Source organism: Mauremys mutica, chromosome 7 (genome assembly GCF_020497125.1).
Source record: "Mauremys mutica isolate MM-2020 ecotype Southern chromosome 7, ASM2049712v1, whole genome shotgun sequence".
Classification (NCBI taxonomy): Eukaryota; Metazoa; Chordata; order Testudines; family Geoemydidae; genus Mauremys; species Mauremys mutica.
Window position 1 is genome coordinate 97,391,939 of NC_059078.1, and position 14,981 is coordinate 97,406,919.

The 14,981-nt window shown below is 39.4% G+C and overlaps 2 protein-coding genes across 2 annotated transcripts in view; one reads left to right on the forward strand and one right to left on the reverse strand.

Moving 5' to 3' along the window:
• The window catches only part of NOC3L (NOC3 like DNA replication regulator), a 41,139-nt gene extending 32,832 nt beyond the window's left edge, over positions 1 to 8,307 (forward strand). The window contains exon 22 of the mRNA XM_045022803.1: positions 7,369 to 8,307. The gene's annotated coding sequence lies outside the window, so the exon portion shown is untranslated. The remainder of the gene's footprint in view (positions 1 to 7,368) is intronic.
• Positions 1 to 14,981, reverse strand: part of PLCE1 (phospholipase C epsilon 1) — a 326,732-nt gene that overhangs the window by 6,648 nt on the left and 305,103 nt on the right. Inside the window, exons 26-31 of the mRNA XM_045022805.1 lie at positions 12,203 to 12,464; positions 11,329 to 11,447; positions 8,147 to 8,275; positions 5,666 to 5,875; positions 4,101 to 4,262; positions 3,662 to 3,877 (exon numbers count right to left, since the gene is read on the reverse strand). Coding sequence (XP_044878740.1) covers positions 3,662 to 3,877; positions 4,101 to 4,262; positions 5,666 to 5,875; positions 8,147 to 8,275; positions 11,329 to 11,447; positions 12,203 to 12,464 — 1,098 coding nt within the window. The remainder of the gene's footprint in view (positions 1 to 3,661; positions 3,878 to 4,100; positions 4,263 to 5,665; positions 5,876 to 8,146; positions 8,276 to 11,328; positions 11,448 to 12,202; positions 12,465 to 14,981) is intronic.

Sequence of the window (14,981 nt, forward strand, 5' to 3'; positions counted from 1 at the left end):
TAGTGACTGACCCTGTGTCAACTCCTGTAAGTTTTGTGCATTTTCACTTCCCAGCATGGTCAATAAAACAATGACATGAATGGTGGGAGCACTCAGGAGTATCTCAACAATTTAGAGCACTCACCAGGATGTGGAATAGGCAGTTGAACCAAGGTCTACCTCCAAGATGAGTGCCCTAACCCCTGGGGTATTCTGGGGTTGGCCTCTTGACGAAGCTGTTCCCCTTTGTATAAAATATTCATTGGGCCTGAGAGAGTGAAATTTGACTCACTAGCCCAGTGATTTGGGCTGTCTCCTAGGAGACCCAGGTTCCAGTCCATATATAAAATATTCATTGGAGCAAAGTGGAACAGCTTAAACTCTCATCCAAAATACCCTACAGCCCAGTAGTTAGGGCACTCACCTCAGAGGGGGAGACCTGGGTTCACAGGCAGAGTGGGGATTTGAACTGGCTCTAACTGCTGGGCTGTAGGCTATAAGGGTGTGGTCTCCAACTTGTGTGAGAAAGGGTTGACCTGGTTTAGGTATCTCACTCCAGGACAAGGTTCATCGCCTGTGCATTGAGAATTCGGGGCCTCTTCCAGCCCAGAGTTAGGTACCTAAGCCCCTTTGAGGGGCAGGGATTAGGCCATGTCCCTCTTGCCATTTCCTAGTGGCTAGTTTGTCGGCTTCCTGCTCTGTTTTCTGGCTTTGTGAATTCCATCCTTTTGGAGTATATCTCTCTCCCTGTGCATTGTATAGGGAGTCAGGACATCCTAACTCTGGGCTGAGGATTCCACTGGACAGCAGGGCACCTAAAGACAAGACACTTCATCGCTGAGCCTAAGCCTTTGTGGCTATAGCCCTCAGCCTCTAGCGGGATCAGGCCTGAGGTTAGCTCACCAGCAATAGTATATGCACAAAAGAGTGTAGTTCCACTTGCTATGAAAGCATGGCACAGAAGGAATTTACTGTTATGTTGCAAGGAAGCTTTATGCTACATCCAACCTAAAAAGTTCCTCTGACTCTTGCAGTGCATCCATTCTCACCCACCTTGTCTCTAGTTGAGAATTGTCAGAGATCTGGCATTTTGGAGTTTGTGGGGGGGGTTTTCTTCATTTTTGTACCAAATATGGTCAAAGAAGAAGTGGAATCAACTTACTACTTTCATTTTAAAATTAAAAAAACACTCTCTGGCTCCTTGTCAGAGAGGCAATTCTTGATTTAGTCCTAAGTGGAGCACAGGATCAGGTCCAAGAGGTGAATATAGCTGGACCGCTTGATAATAGTGACCATAATATAATTAAATTTAACATCCCTGTGGTGGGGAAAACACCACAGGAGCCCAACACTGTAGCATTTAATTTCAGAAAGGGGAACTACACAAAAAGGAGGTTAGTTAAATTAAAAGATACAGCACCAAAAGTAAAATCCTTACAAGCTGCATGGAAACGTTAAAGATGCCATAATAGAGGCTCGATTTAAATGTATACCCCAAATTAAAAAACATAGTAAGAGAATCAAAAAAAGAGCCACCATGGCTAAAAAACAAAGTAAAAGAAGCAGTGAGAGGCAAAAAGGCATCCTTTAAAAAGTAGAAGTTAAATCCTAATGAAGAAAATAGAAAGGAGCATAAACTCTTGCAAATGAAGTGTAAAAATATAATTAGGAAGGCCAAAAAAGAATTTAAAGAACAGCTAGCTAAAGACTCAAAAAGTAATAAATTTTTTTTAAGTACATCAGAAGCCGGAAGCCTGCTAAACAACCACTGGGGCCAGTGGTTGATCTAGATGCTAAAAGAGCAATCAAGGAGGATAAGGGCATTGCGGACAATTGAAATGAATTCTTTGCGTTGGTCTTCATGGTTGAGGATGTGAGGGAGATTCCCAAACCTGAGCCATTCTTTTTAGGTGACAAATCTGACGAATTGTCCCACATTGAGGTGTCATTAGAGGAGGTTTTGGAACAAATTGATAAACTAAATAGTAATAAGTCACTGGGACCAGATAGCATTCTGAAGGAATTCAAATGTGAAATTGCAGGACTCCTAACTGTCATCTGTAACCTATTGTTTAAATCAGCTTCTGTACCAAATGACTGGAGGATAGCTAATGTGATTCCAAAAGGAGCTCCAGAGGTGACCCCAGCAATTACAGGCCGGTAAGCCTGACCAGTACCAGGCAAACTGATTGAAACTATAGTAAAGAACAAAATTGTCAGACACATAGATGAACATAATTTGTTGGGGAATAGTCAACATGATTTTTGTAAAGGGAAATCATGCCTCACCCATCTACTAGAATTCTTTGAGGGGGTCAACAAGCATGTGAACAAGGGGGATTCAGTGAATATAGTGTATTTAGATTTTCAGAAAGCCTTTGACAAAGTCTCTCACCAAAGGCTCTTAAGCAAAATAAGTAGTCATGGGTTAAGAGGGAAGGTGCTCCCATGGATTGGTACCTGATTAAAAGATAGGAAACAAAGGATGGGAATAAATGGTCAGTTTTCAGAATGGAGAGAGGTAAATAGTGGTGTCCTCCAGGGGTCTGTACTGGGACCAGTCCTATTCAACATATTCCTAAATGATCTGGAAAAGGGGGTAACATTTGCAGATGATACAAAACTAAAGTCCCAGGCAGACTGCAAAGAGCTACAAAAAGATCTCACAAAACTGGGTGACTTGGCAACAACTGGCAGATTAAATTCAAGGTTGATAAATGCAAAGAAATGCACATTGGAAAACATAATCCCAAGTATATATATAAAATGATGGGGTCTAAATTAGCTGTTACCACTCAAGAAAGATCTTGGAGTCATTATGGACAGTTCTCTGTAAACATCCACTCAGTGTACAGCGGCAGTCAAAAAAGTGAACAGAATGTGGGGAATCATTAAGAAAGGGATTGATAATAAGACAGAAAATATCATAGTGCCTCTGTATAAATCCATGGTACGCCTACATCTTGAATATTGTGTGCAGATGTGGTCACCCCATATCAAAAAGAGATATTGGACTTGGAAAAGGTTCAGAAAAGGGCAATAAAAATGATTAGGGGTATGGAACAGCTGCCATAAGTGGAGACATAATACGACTGGGACTTTGGAAAAGAGACAACTAAGGAGGGGTATGATTGATGTCTATAAAAGCATGACTCGTGTGGAGAAAGTAAATGAGGAAGTGTTATTTACTCCTTTTTATTTACTCCTCATAACAGAAGAACTAGAGGCCACCAAATGAAATTAATAGGCAGCAGGTTAAAACAAACAAAAGGAAATATTTTTAACACAACGCACAGTCAACCTGTGGAACTCCTTGCCAGAGGATGTTGTGAAGGCCAAGACTATAACAGGGTTCAAAAAAGAACTAAGTAACTTCATGGAGGATAGGTCCATCAATGGCTATTAGCCAGGATGGGCAGGGATGGAGTCCCTAGCCTCTTTGCCAGAAGCTGGGAATGAGCGACAGATCACTTGATGATTACCTGTTCTGTTCATTCCCTCTGGGGCACCTGGCACTGGCCACTGTCAGAAGGCAGGATACTGGGCTAGATGGACCTTTGGTCTGACCCAGTATGGCCAGTCTTATGTATGTTCTTGTCAAGGAATATGTTTTAATTTGCCATTCCAAATATTTGATCAAACCCCATTTTTAAAAACAACAAAAGGGTTTTCAATCACTTACGTGAACCTGTTCTTTAAGTTTAAGGATAAACTTCCCTGCTCCCTTCCACTTGCTCTGAGCCTGAAACACACACTCTTGATCAGAGAGAATTCTCTGTGATGGCTTAGATGTTGACTTTTTGTTTGCTAGCTCTTTCGTCACCTCCTCCAAGAGGACATAGTCATTTGGGTTGGGATTACTCAGAATGCTGAAGGAATACTTGGCTTTGCAAAGAGTCTGTTTAAAAAAAAAAGGCAAATTAAAGACATAATACCCCACTGTGTTTACTGAGTAGATGCTTAGTCCAAATTGGCAGAAGCAAAGAGCTTCTTTGCTCAGGATCTGTCCCATTAACTGAGAACAAAACTCAGTTAACATTTCTTGTATGAACCCACCTCTAGCAAATGAATAGGGAACTTACTGAGTGGAAACAACAGGAAAAAACTGAAAGGCTTTCTACCTGTTGTATGACATCCTGTGCTGTGCTAAAGCGGGGAGCTTTGATGACAGTGCGAGGCTGCTCTGGGGAAACATCATGCACTTGAACAAAGAAACTATCGTCTTCAGAACTAATGTTTGCATCTTCTTTCTCTTCTTGAAAATTGTTTCTCCCATTCAAATTCTGTAGAAAAATGTAAAGAGAAAGCAAAAAATATATTTAGTTGAGAGTGACCTAAAGGTTGGATTTTTAAAAGGGTCTTATGTCACCTAATGGGAATGTTAATGTACTTCCACTGTCTAGAACAGACTGCCACCTCTGGATTCGTGCCAAATTGTAAAGGTGTTTGGTGGTGACTAGTGTCCCATGAAGACTAAAACTAAACCTTCACACTAGTTTTCAGTTATAATTTAAGATGGATTTTGACCTATGTTTTCCAAAGTGAAGGGTTCATGCATTAATTCAGTGTACCTAGCTCCTCCCACAAAACTCAAAATAATACTTTCAACTGAATAAGCATACACTTGTTTCCCCCAAGCAAATGCACACCTGATAACCTTTTGCTTTGTGGAGGATGAAGTAAATGTACCAAAATAAGACTGGATTGGAAGCTAGGAAAAAAGACGTGCACTAAAGATTTTACGAAACCAAGCTGCAACAGAAGAACTGTAGAAATAGTAAAAGGATAAAAAAATATTTCTCTGCAAATGTATCAAATAAAATTTGCACTGACAGAACGTTTCATTCTCAAACATCCCAAGAGTTAAATAAACTCATAAATTTTGTGTATATGTGTTTATCTAAATATACAAATGGATATGTACACACACACATACAATCACTCTCTCTCTCACTCAAACTAAATAATTGCCACTGAGTGCTGAACAGAGTTTTAGGTCTCAGCACTCCTGAAAACCAGGTCATTTCATTAGGTGCCTTTCTACTTCTGACTCTTCTCCCTGCACCCGAATCCCTGTATTTGAGGACATCTCATGGATGTCCTGACTGACAGCAGCTAAAACTGACTTCTCTTCCTTCTAGAACCCTGCCTCTTCCCCCATTTTGTTACTGACAACACCTTCCCCATCCTCTCAGTTGCTGAGGTTCTTTATCTAAAGGTAATTAAATAAGAAAAAGCCTTGCTGTCTCCATAGTATACTCTTGCTAATAATTATAATCTAGTGTTCTGACAGTTATGACCCTCATCTACCTTACTCCTTTCATTCCTTATATTTGACATCCTTTCATATCTAATCACTATTAAAAATCTAAACTCCTTGGGAGCAGGGACTGGATTTTTTCGTACAGTGCCCAGTACAATAATGGCCTGATTCTGATTTATACAAATACTAAATAATAACCATGATGCATTTCAGAGATCAACAGGGCTGTGTGAAAGTGTGTCTGTCTTTGCACAGGTATACTAAATGATAGGTGCATAAAACTTGACAATGCTCAGCAGTCCTCTCTGTGTCAATAAGATTAATTTCCAGTTAGCAAACCAAATGTGACGCTCTTATTGTCCCTCTTGTGATCATTATTTTTAGCTATGTATGTAAATAACAGTTTTTCCAGAACAGACTTACTTCCTCTTGGGTTTTAAAGATAATCCTTCCAACATATCCTTCTTCTGGGAACCAGCTGTTCAAAAGCTGTACTAGCCCTTCCTCAGGGCCAATCACCCTCTGGAATGGTGGTTTCCTGCACTCAGTCTTTTCTTTAGATATAAAACATTTTTCCTCCATCAGAAAATAATCTGGAGCATGTGATTCAGTGCTTTTTGTGGTAGCCAAAATCTGAGACAGAACCACAACACATAAACAACTATTAGAATGCTAGACATAAATGGTGCGTGTTTAGTAGCTATGAATGAATATGTTTAAAAAAACTATGATCAATTATTTCATTCTGGTGGTGTAGACAAGTATTTCTGATCTGCTACTCCTAACTAATATACCGTTCTCTTTAGATTACCCAAACAGTTCAACAATTCCAGACAAGGCAATACTATTTGAATTTATGTCTGTCCAGTTTGGCTGATCAATTTATTCATAAACCCAGGACAGTACAGTATTTTCCCACTGCTGAAATAACAATCCCTGTTGAAAGAAGAACAGGAGTACTTGTGGCACCTTAGAGACTAACAAATTTATTTCAGCATAAGCTTTCTTCGGATGCAACCTCTGTTGAGTTAATCAGTTTTAGGTTTTTCTACTCATGAACTAAGCCCTTTAACATTTACTCTGTATTTCTAGAATATTCAAAGAATTAAACAGAAAAGTGTACATGCAAGGGCAACCAGCCTAACCCACTGTTCAAAAGCTCTCTCATCTTTGTTTGTACAGACATTAAAATAGTGATAGGTAATATGGTGTCCAAACAGATCTTCAGCACCAGAGAAAACCTTGGTCATTATCCAGCTTTAACTTCATGTTCAGCTGTTGCTCAGAAGTGATCCACAGTATACAGTATTATCTCAAACTGGCCCAATCACAGTTGCTAGCCTACAGTGCCCCCTGACAGAAAATGCTGTGAGGAACGGATGTGAAGGGTAGATTGGACATTCTCATTAATTTTTTTCTGGCTAGATCAGAAATACCTCAAGAACCATCTGTCTTGTGGTATTTGGCCTTTCTGCTCCTGGCTGGATCCTGGAAGTATGGTGGAAAAGTGTTACGTGTAACCAAAACTTTTCAAACTATGACCATGGCTCAGTCTGAATTTTGCACAAAGCTTCGTATTATTCCTCATTTTAGCTGATTCCTAATTATAATGATCATCAGAGTTGCAGAAAAATTGGTCTTATGTTGACGACAGCATTCAGTTGGTACATAATTGCACAGGTATTGTGGCAGTTTCAGGACACTGCACTTTCTTCCCTTAGACTGGGATTTGAGTCATTCTGCCATGTCCTAACACTGCAATGTCATCACCCTTGATGGGGGCTTCATTTTCATATTGTGAAATAAGATTCTGCTACAGTGACCAGCTTTAGGCAGCTCTGTGCAACAACAACCCAGAGTAACAAGGGCATTGGTCTTTTAAATAGTTCACAAACTACATGCTAAGATCAGGTCAAGGTGATTTGAAAAAGCTTATATTAAACTCCTAAAATTCTGGTTATTTTAAATGTTTTTATTAATAAAATATTAATTTTCAAAGACCCCAAATTACATATATGTCTTTTATAAAACCAAATTAAACTGTAAATTTAAGTAGGTACCAAATAGTAAAATAGACAGAACACCTCTAATAGTAGGTAAAGCACCATGTTATTTAATAACTACAGGTGATCCTGACCTCAGCGTTGCGTTTCATCTGAAAGACAGCATCTCCAACAGCAAACTACACCCTACACCAGTCTGCAGGTTTGGTTCAGCACTGATTCAAGAAGAGCACCAACTACAGTCACCAAAGAACCCTGTTTTCCTTCTAAGTACTGACCAAGTCCAGCTCTCCCTTTGCCATACTACCTTGGGCTGTGAGTTAAACAATGAGGAATTCTTATAATGAACTTTGCAATTGTCATTAAAACCACTAGAGGAGCTGTGACATTGAATATACACAAAACCAAAAAGAAACATAGGACATGATAAAATACTGAAGTAATGATTTGTTATGAGAACCTTATATCACGTGGACTTTGATTTATCATTAAATAATTAACCATATACAGCTCCTTCTTGTAATAAAATGTAGATTCCTGTAATTTTAGCTAATTATTTTTTGTCATTGATTAATTCAAACTGCAGGACTGCAAAAAGAAGACTAAATTTTATATATATTTTTGTTACTGAATTGCATTTCATATATTAAAAATAATTACCTAAAGATCAAGATTTGGAAAGCTTCACTAATATCGTAGCTGTTCAATTAATTCCTTAGCAAAAAGATTTACAAAATAATCTCTTACCCTTTAAAGTGGTAAAAAATATATTTGTTAATGCATCCATTTTATTAAATGTAATGATTCCAAATAAAAGTAGGAAGGTCAGATACTGCCCAGCACATAGCTGATTACTATGGATTCTTGTGACCTTCTATATAGGGCAAGTGGACATACTTACTTGATGAAGAAGCTGTGCTGCTGTAGTCCCTTCACTTATAGTAAAAACAGTAAAGGGTTCAGGGCCTGGAATTCCATGTATTGTGACCTTGTACAACGTTGAAGTTCTCTTCTCTTCTGTGCTAAACAACTGTTCAAACGACAGTTAATATTTTTTCAGATATACAGGCATATTATTTATAGGTCTCACAGAAAATGCATAGACAATCTATAAGTACCTACACGCTCTTCAGTCTAGTAGACAGAGGCATAACAAGATCTGATGGCTGGAAGTTGAAGTTAGAAACAGTCAAACTGGAAATCAGGCACAAATGTTTAACAATCAGAGTAATTAACTATTGGAGCACCTTACCCAAGGATCTGCTAGATTCTCCATTACTGGATGTCTGTTAAGTTATTAGGCTCAATGCAGTAATTACTGGGTGAAGTTTTGTGGTTTATGAATAAGGTCAGACAAGTTGATTACAATGGCCCCTTCTAGCCTTAAAATCCATGAGTATGTATATATAACATACTTCCTCTTGGGGGGTTATTAATTAGCCTTTATGTGCTATTCTGTTGCACATGAGATAGCCAGAAGATATGTTTTGGTTGACATATTATATACATTAGGCATCAGCAATGAGATTAATAATGCATTTTCAAATAAAAAAATAAAAAGTCCAGCACACTGAGCTGCTTTATACAGATAATACCCCTGGTGAAGCCCCTTTTCCTATCAGAGTTCTATCACCTTCCCATTTTTTCATGCACCTTGTCTCTCTAATATTCCGGGACTAACACTGCAAAGAGCCATCTTGTGTCAGAGACAGAAGCAACTGTCTCTGACTTGCAACACTTTTGGTCTCAAGTGAACTGCTAATGATACATATATAAGGAAACAGACACGGACAGACAACTTTGCTCCCACCCCTATGCCCAACACTGAGTATGACTCAACCGGACCCAGGGCTCTAGCTCAGTGATACTCAGACTGAGGCCCCTGAGCCACAAGTGGCTCTTTAATGTGTCTCCTGCAGCTCTTTTCAGCACGATATTAAAACACCGTGTGATTTAATTATTAACCAATCTAAGTTAGTAACCAAGCAGGATACTTTTACTATGTTATTAACCAATTAAAGTTAACTTATTTGCTCTGAGCATTTTATATATATATATATATATTATAAAACTAAATATTTCCCCTGTTTAACTGAATAATACTACAGTAAATGAAACCATGAATTCACACTACTGTGGCTCTTTGGGTAATGTTGCTCGCTAATTGGGCTCCTGAACCACTGAAGTCTGAGTATTACTGATATAGCTGATTTTTTGGAATTTAACAGTATATAGCCTTAAAATTATTGATACTTAAAGATATAACATAAGGAGAAATCTATAGCTCTGCCCTGAAGGCCAGATTTTCAAAGGTATTTAGGTACCTAAAGATGCAGATAGACACCTACTGTGTTTTTCAGGATCACCTTGGCACAGCTAACTGCCACTTTAGGTGGCAAAGTCCAACATTTGGGTGCCAGGAGATCTCCAAACACCCTGTTCAGCTGCCACTTAACCCTGTAGGTGCCTGAGTTTCTGCTGGTGAAGTTTCCTAGAACAGGCACAAAACTCTCTAAATCCTGACTAGAGCTCAATGAGTAATTGATATCTAATTGTTTTAATAACTATAGCTAAATTTCTATATAAAACAGTGTTTCAAAAGGATAAAACCAAATCATTTTGATTGGTTAAAAGACAATCAATTTTTGGACTGAAATTATTTGCTGAATTCTACCTGAATTTGTGAATAGTTTCAGTGGCCCAAAAATGCTTTTTTGCAAATTTACTACTTACTGTCTCCCCAGTGGGCTCTGATCCAGCAGGTTGTCTTGGAGTATGCCTACCAGATTGGGCCGCACACAAAGGCAGTTGGGGATAACCAGTTCAGGAGTTTTGGGGGCTGGCTGGCATGTGTCTCCTCCAGAATACCCAATAGCTAGGGCACTGACCATGGCTGTGGAAGATGTGTTTTCAAATCCCCACTCTGTTTGATTTAGAGCAGGGACCTGAACCCAGGTCTTGGACATCCCAAGTGAGGGGCCAAACCACCGGGGGCAGGGGGTGTCACTCTCCATCTCTCCTGTTGAAGCTACTCCATTTTGTATAAACAATTAAATATTCACTGGGATAGAGAGTTAGAAATTGACTCTATAGCCTAGTGGTTACCTGGGATATGGGAGACAAGTTCAAGTCCCTGCTCCAAGTCAGACAGAGCAGGGTTTTGAAAAGAGGCCCCTCACGTCACAGGTGAGTGGCATGACCACTCACCTATTGCCTATCGTGAGCTGGAAAGTCTCCCCCCTTTTGTGAGAAAGGTGCTTCAGTCAGGTCAGCCCTAAGTCCAGGAGAGTGTTTGTGGCTGTGAATCCTGAGAGCAGACAGGCACCTCTCCAGCCTGGAGTTCGGCACCTAACTACCTATGAGGGGTCAGGCCCAAGCCACACCCTCTCCTCAGCATTTCCTAATGAGAGGCTTAGGTGGCTCTCTGCTCAGCTTGCCAGCTTCTGTGAATCCCACTGTAGGCAGCTAACTCTCCCTATGGATTATATATGGCACTTAACTTGGTTCTGAGGATTTCACTGGGTGGTGTGGTGACTAGAAGTTAAACATTGCAACACTCAAGGCTTGTCTACATGAACATTTAGTTCATGGCAGTCTGGAGTGTGAATCTACCCTGCTGGCACGCATGACCAGTTTATTAATATGATCTGGATCAAAGCTCATTAACTAACCGTTAAAGCACATCCGCAGGCCCCACAGGGACAGTTAGTCCGTGGCAGGCTAGTGCGGGGTAGATTCACACTCCAGTTTGCCGAGAACTAAATATCTGTGTAGACAAGCTCCGAGTGTTTAAAAAAGTGGTCCTAAGTGTCTATGTATTGTAATATGCAGTCTTGTAGCCGGCTCGTCCCAGGATCTGAGAAAAATAAGGTGGGTGAGATAATATCTTTTATTGGACCACCTTCTGTTGATGGAAGAGACAGAGACAAGTTGTGTAGCTCGAAAGCTTGTCTCCATCAATGGAAGGTGGTCCAATAAAAGATATTATCTCACCCAGCTTGTCTCGCCGAAGTACTGTAACAGTTTATTAGTCATTTGGAACACATGGACAAATATATTTGACATTCACATAAAGCAAATTACCAAAGAAGTAGGCACAACATTCCCAGAGGGATTTTCTTCCATCCTCCGACTGTTTATGAATAAGCTTGAGATTTCTAAGGCTTCATTGTGTTGGTTTCGTAGCTGGAGATGTCTATACCCTAAAACAATATGTCATTGGGGCAGAGAAAAATTGTCAAGGATATTATGTTGAAGTGGAATACATGATTTATAAAGTTGAAAACTTGAACATTTAAGATTTTTGCTATGCCTGAACTATTAAAGCACTGTAATGATTTGAATTTAAATTCCTTTTTGCGCAACAGGAAGGGCATGATCCTATGAAGTGTTGAGTACCTCAGGAGACTGAATACCCTTAACTCCCACTGAAGTAATCCCTCTTTTGTGTACAAAATACAATAATACTTCTAATTTATGTTTTTGCTTTCATGAATGAAACAGCATAAAAATATTTATTTTTATCCTGTACAATGAACATAAACCAGTATGTTAAGACTACTCTGTTTTACCACAATAGCATAAGATAGCCCTGAGACCAACTTGACCACCCATCTTGAGGATTTCCTGGTGTAGAGGAAAACCTAGGTGACAGTTACTGTAGCACCCCTAGACTCTGTCCCCCACCTTTTCCAGCCATTGGTGCAGCGAGCATAGCCATGGAAAAGGGGGCAGGGGTGGTACATCTTTCTGCCCTAGTAATCACAAGTTCCTGGAATGGTCTCTGGGGGCAAAGAGTAGCCAGCAAAGCATAACTCGGGCACTGAAAATGCTCTAATTGACATCTGAGACAGATGGCCCCAGAACTAAATACATCCCACTAAGTGATGCTGAGCACTCTCAGTCATAATTCAGGATCTAGGCACTATGTACAAAATTAGTGCAAATTGTATTTTACCTCTTTTTAGAGCCTTTAGTGGAATGATTCTTTGAGCAGTTATAGCTGAGCTGTTGTTTTCAACAACTGCAAATCTAAGAAAGACCAGATCCTCAAAGTGAACCCGGTAGAGAAACTGTTCATTCCACATGGGGTTGAGAGTATTGCGATGTATGGGTTTTGTGCGGAAATGGCAGCTATCCAAAGACATCCCAAGTACATCAACTTCAATGCATGGACTTCCTGTGCTGTTGCTAGGACAAACATTTTGTCCAGACACAATCTGAAGCAGAGGAGAACACAAAGTAACCAATTAGTGGGCTGGGGTTTTTTTTATGTTGCATTTTCAAGTTAAATAAAATTTATCATACTCCAAAGAACAATTTGTTAACATGCTGATCTAATTACAACCCTGATTCAGTATTCTGAATTGCCAAGATAGTAATTTCAGAAACAGAGCAGCTTAAAACAAGTACAATTGCTAGTGTATCTTTCATTTGAAAAATAGAACATAGATCATGAATGTAACAATTCAAAGTATTTGAAGGTTAATCAAAAAAATGTCCTTGTACTTGGAATCTAGATAATAGGGGTCAATTTTTCCTCTCAGTTATCAGAGTAACTCCACTGACTTCAATGGAGCTACTCTGATAAATGAGAGAATTTGACCCTAAATGCTCAGAATTAGGATACATTTGATTCCTGATAATCTCATATAAATTTTCTCAAATATCTCCACAAAGGGACTAATTTAAAAACATTCAAATTTCTGACAGAACATCCTTTAAATAATATGTCCTCATTATATTATATTATTTTAAAAAAGATTTAAGGGTTTTTCACTGCACTCCTACTGATGTTTATAAAAGTCTTTTCAGTAATGGAGAAATGAAGCTCTGAAAATACTTAAGCATATGTGTAACATTATTCAAGTGAGTGGCCCCAGTGTAATGTTTTCAGGATCAGGGCCGCCTAACTGACACTACGGTGGTGTCACAGAGAAGCTGGGCCCTGTGAGTAAACCAGGCACAGCTCCCCAGTGCCAGAGCAGGTAAGCTGAACTGAACCAATTAAAAGGAGGCAGGCTACACATGGGGCTATAAAGGCCTGTGACAGAACAGGAAAATGGGGGAGTTATTGGAACATAAGAACATATGAATGGCAATAGTGGGTCAGACCAATGGTCCATCTTACCCAGTATCCTATCTTCTGACTGTGCCTGGTACCAGATATTTCAGAGGGAATGAACAGGTCCAGCTTCTGGCAGTCAGATGTTTAGGGACACTCAGAGCATGGGGTTGCATCCCTGACTATTCTGGCTAACAGCCATTGATGGACTTGTCCACCATGAACTTATCTAATTATTTTTTGAGTCCAGTTATACTTTTGGCCTTCTCAACATCCCCTGGCAATGAGTTCCACAGGTTGACTGTGTGTAGTGTGAAGAAGTACTTCCCTTAGTTTGTTCTAAACATGCTGCCTATTAATTTCATTGGGTGATCCCTGGTTCTTGTGTTATGTAAAGGGGTAAAGCACTTCCATTATTCACCTTCTCCACACCATTCATGATTTTATAAGTCTCTATCATATCCTCCCTTAGTCATTTCTTTTCTCAACTGAACTGTCTCACTCTTTTTAAACTCTCCTCATATGGAAGCTGTTCCATATCCCTAATAATTTTTGTTGCCTTTCTCTACTTTTTCTAATTTTAATTAGGCCTGTCTATTAATCACAATTACTCATGTGATTAACTCAAAAAATTAATCATGATTAATCGCAGTTTTAATCGCACTGTTAAACAATAGAATTACAATTGAAATTTATTAAATATTTTGAATGTTCTTCTACATTTTCATATATATTGTATTCTGTCTTGTAATTGAAATCAAAGTGTATATTATTTTTTATTACAAATATTTGCACTGTAAAAATGATAAACAAAAGAAATAGTATTTTTCAATTCACCTCATACAAGTACTTTATCATTTCTTTATCATGAAAGTGAAATTTACAAATGTAGATTTTTTTTTTGTTACAGAACTGCACTCACAGACAAAACTTCAGAGCCTACAAGTCCACTCAGTTCTACTTTTTGTTCAGCCAATCGCTAAGGGTACGTCTATACTACCCGCAGAATCGGCGGGTAGTAATCCATCTATAGGGGATCGATTTATTGCGTCTCGTCTAGACACGATAAATCGATCTGCGAATCGACCCCCATGCTCCCCCTTGGCAGGAGGAGTAAGCAGCGTCAACGGGGGAGCCGCGGCAGTCGACTCGCCGCCATGAGGATGGCCAGGTAAGTTGAACTAAGATACTTCAACTTCAGCGATCTCCCCCGCAGCCCTATGACAAACAATTTTGTTTACATTTACAGGAGATAATGCTGCCCTCTTCTTGTTTGCAATGTCACCAGAAAGTGAGAACTGATATTTGCATGTTGTAGCTGGCATTGCAAGGTATTTATGTGCCAGCTACATGAAACATTCGTATGTCCCTTCATGCTTCGGCCACCATTCCACGACATGTTTCCATGCTGATGATGCTCATTAAAAAAAAAAAGTGTTAATTAAATTTGCAACTGAACTTCTTGGGGGGAGAATTGTATGTTCCCCTGCTATATTTTACCTGCATTCTGCCATATATTTCATGTTATAGCAGTTATAGAGATGACCTAGCACATGTTGTTCATTTTAAGAACACTTTCACTGCAGATTTTACAAAACACAAAGAAGGTATCAATGTGAGATTTCTAAAGATAGCTACAGCCCTCGACCCAAGATTTAAGAATCTGAAGTGT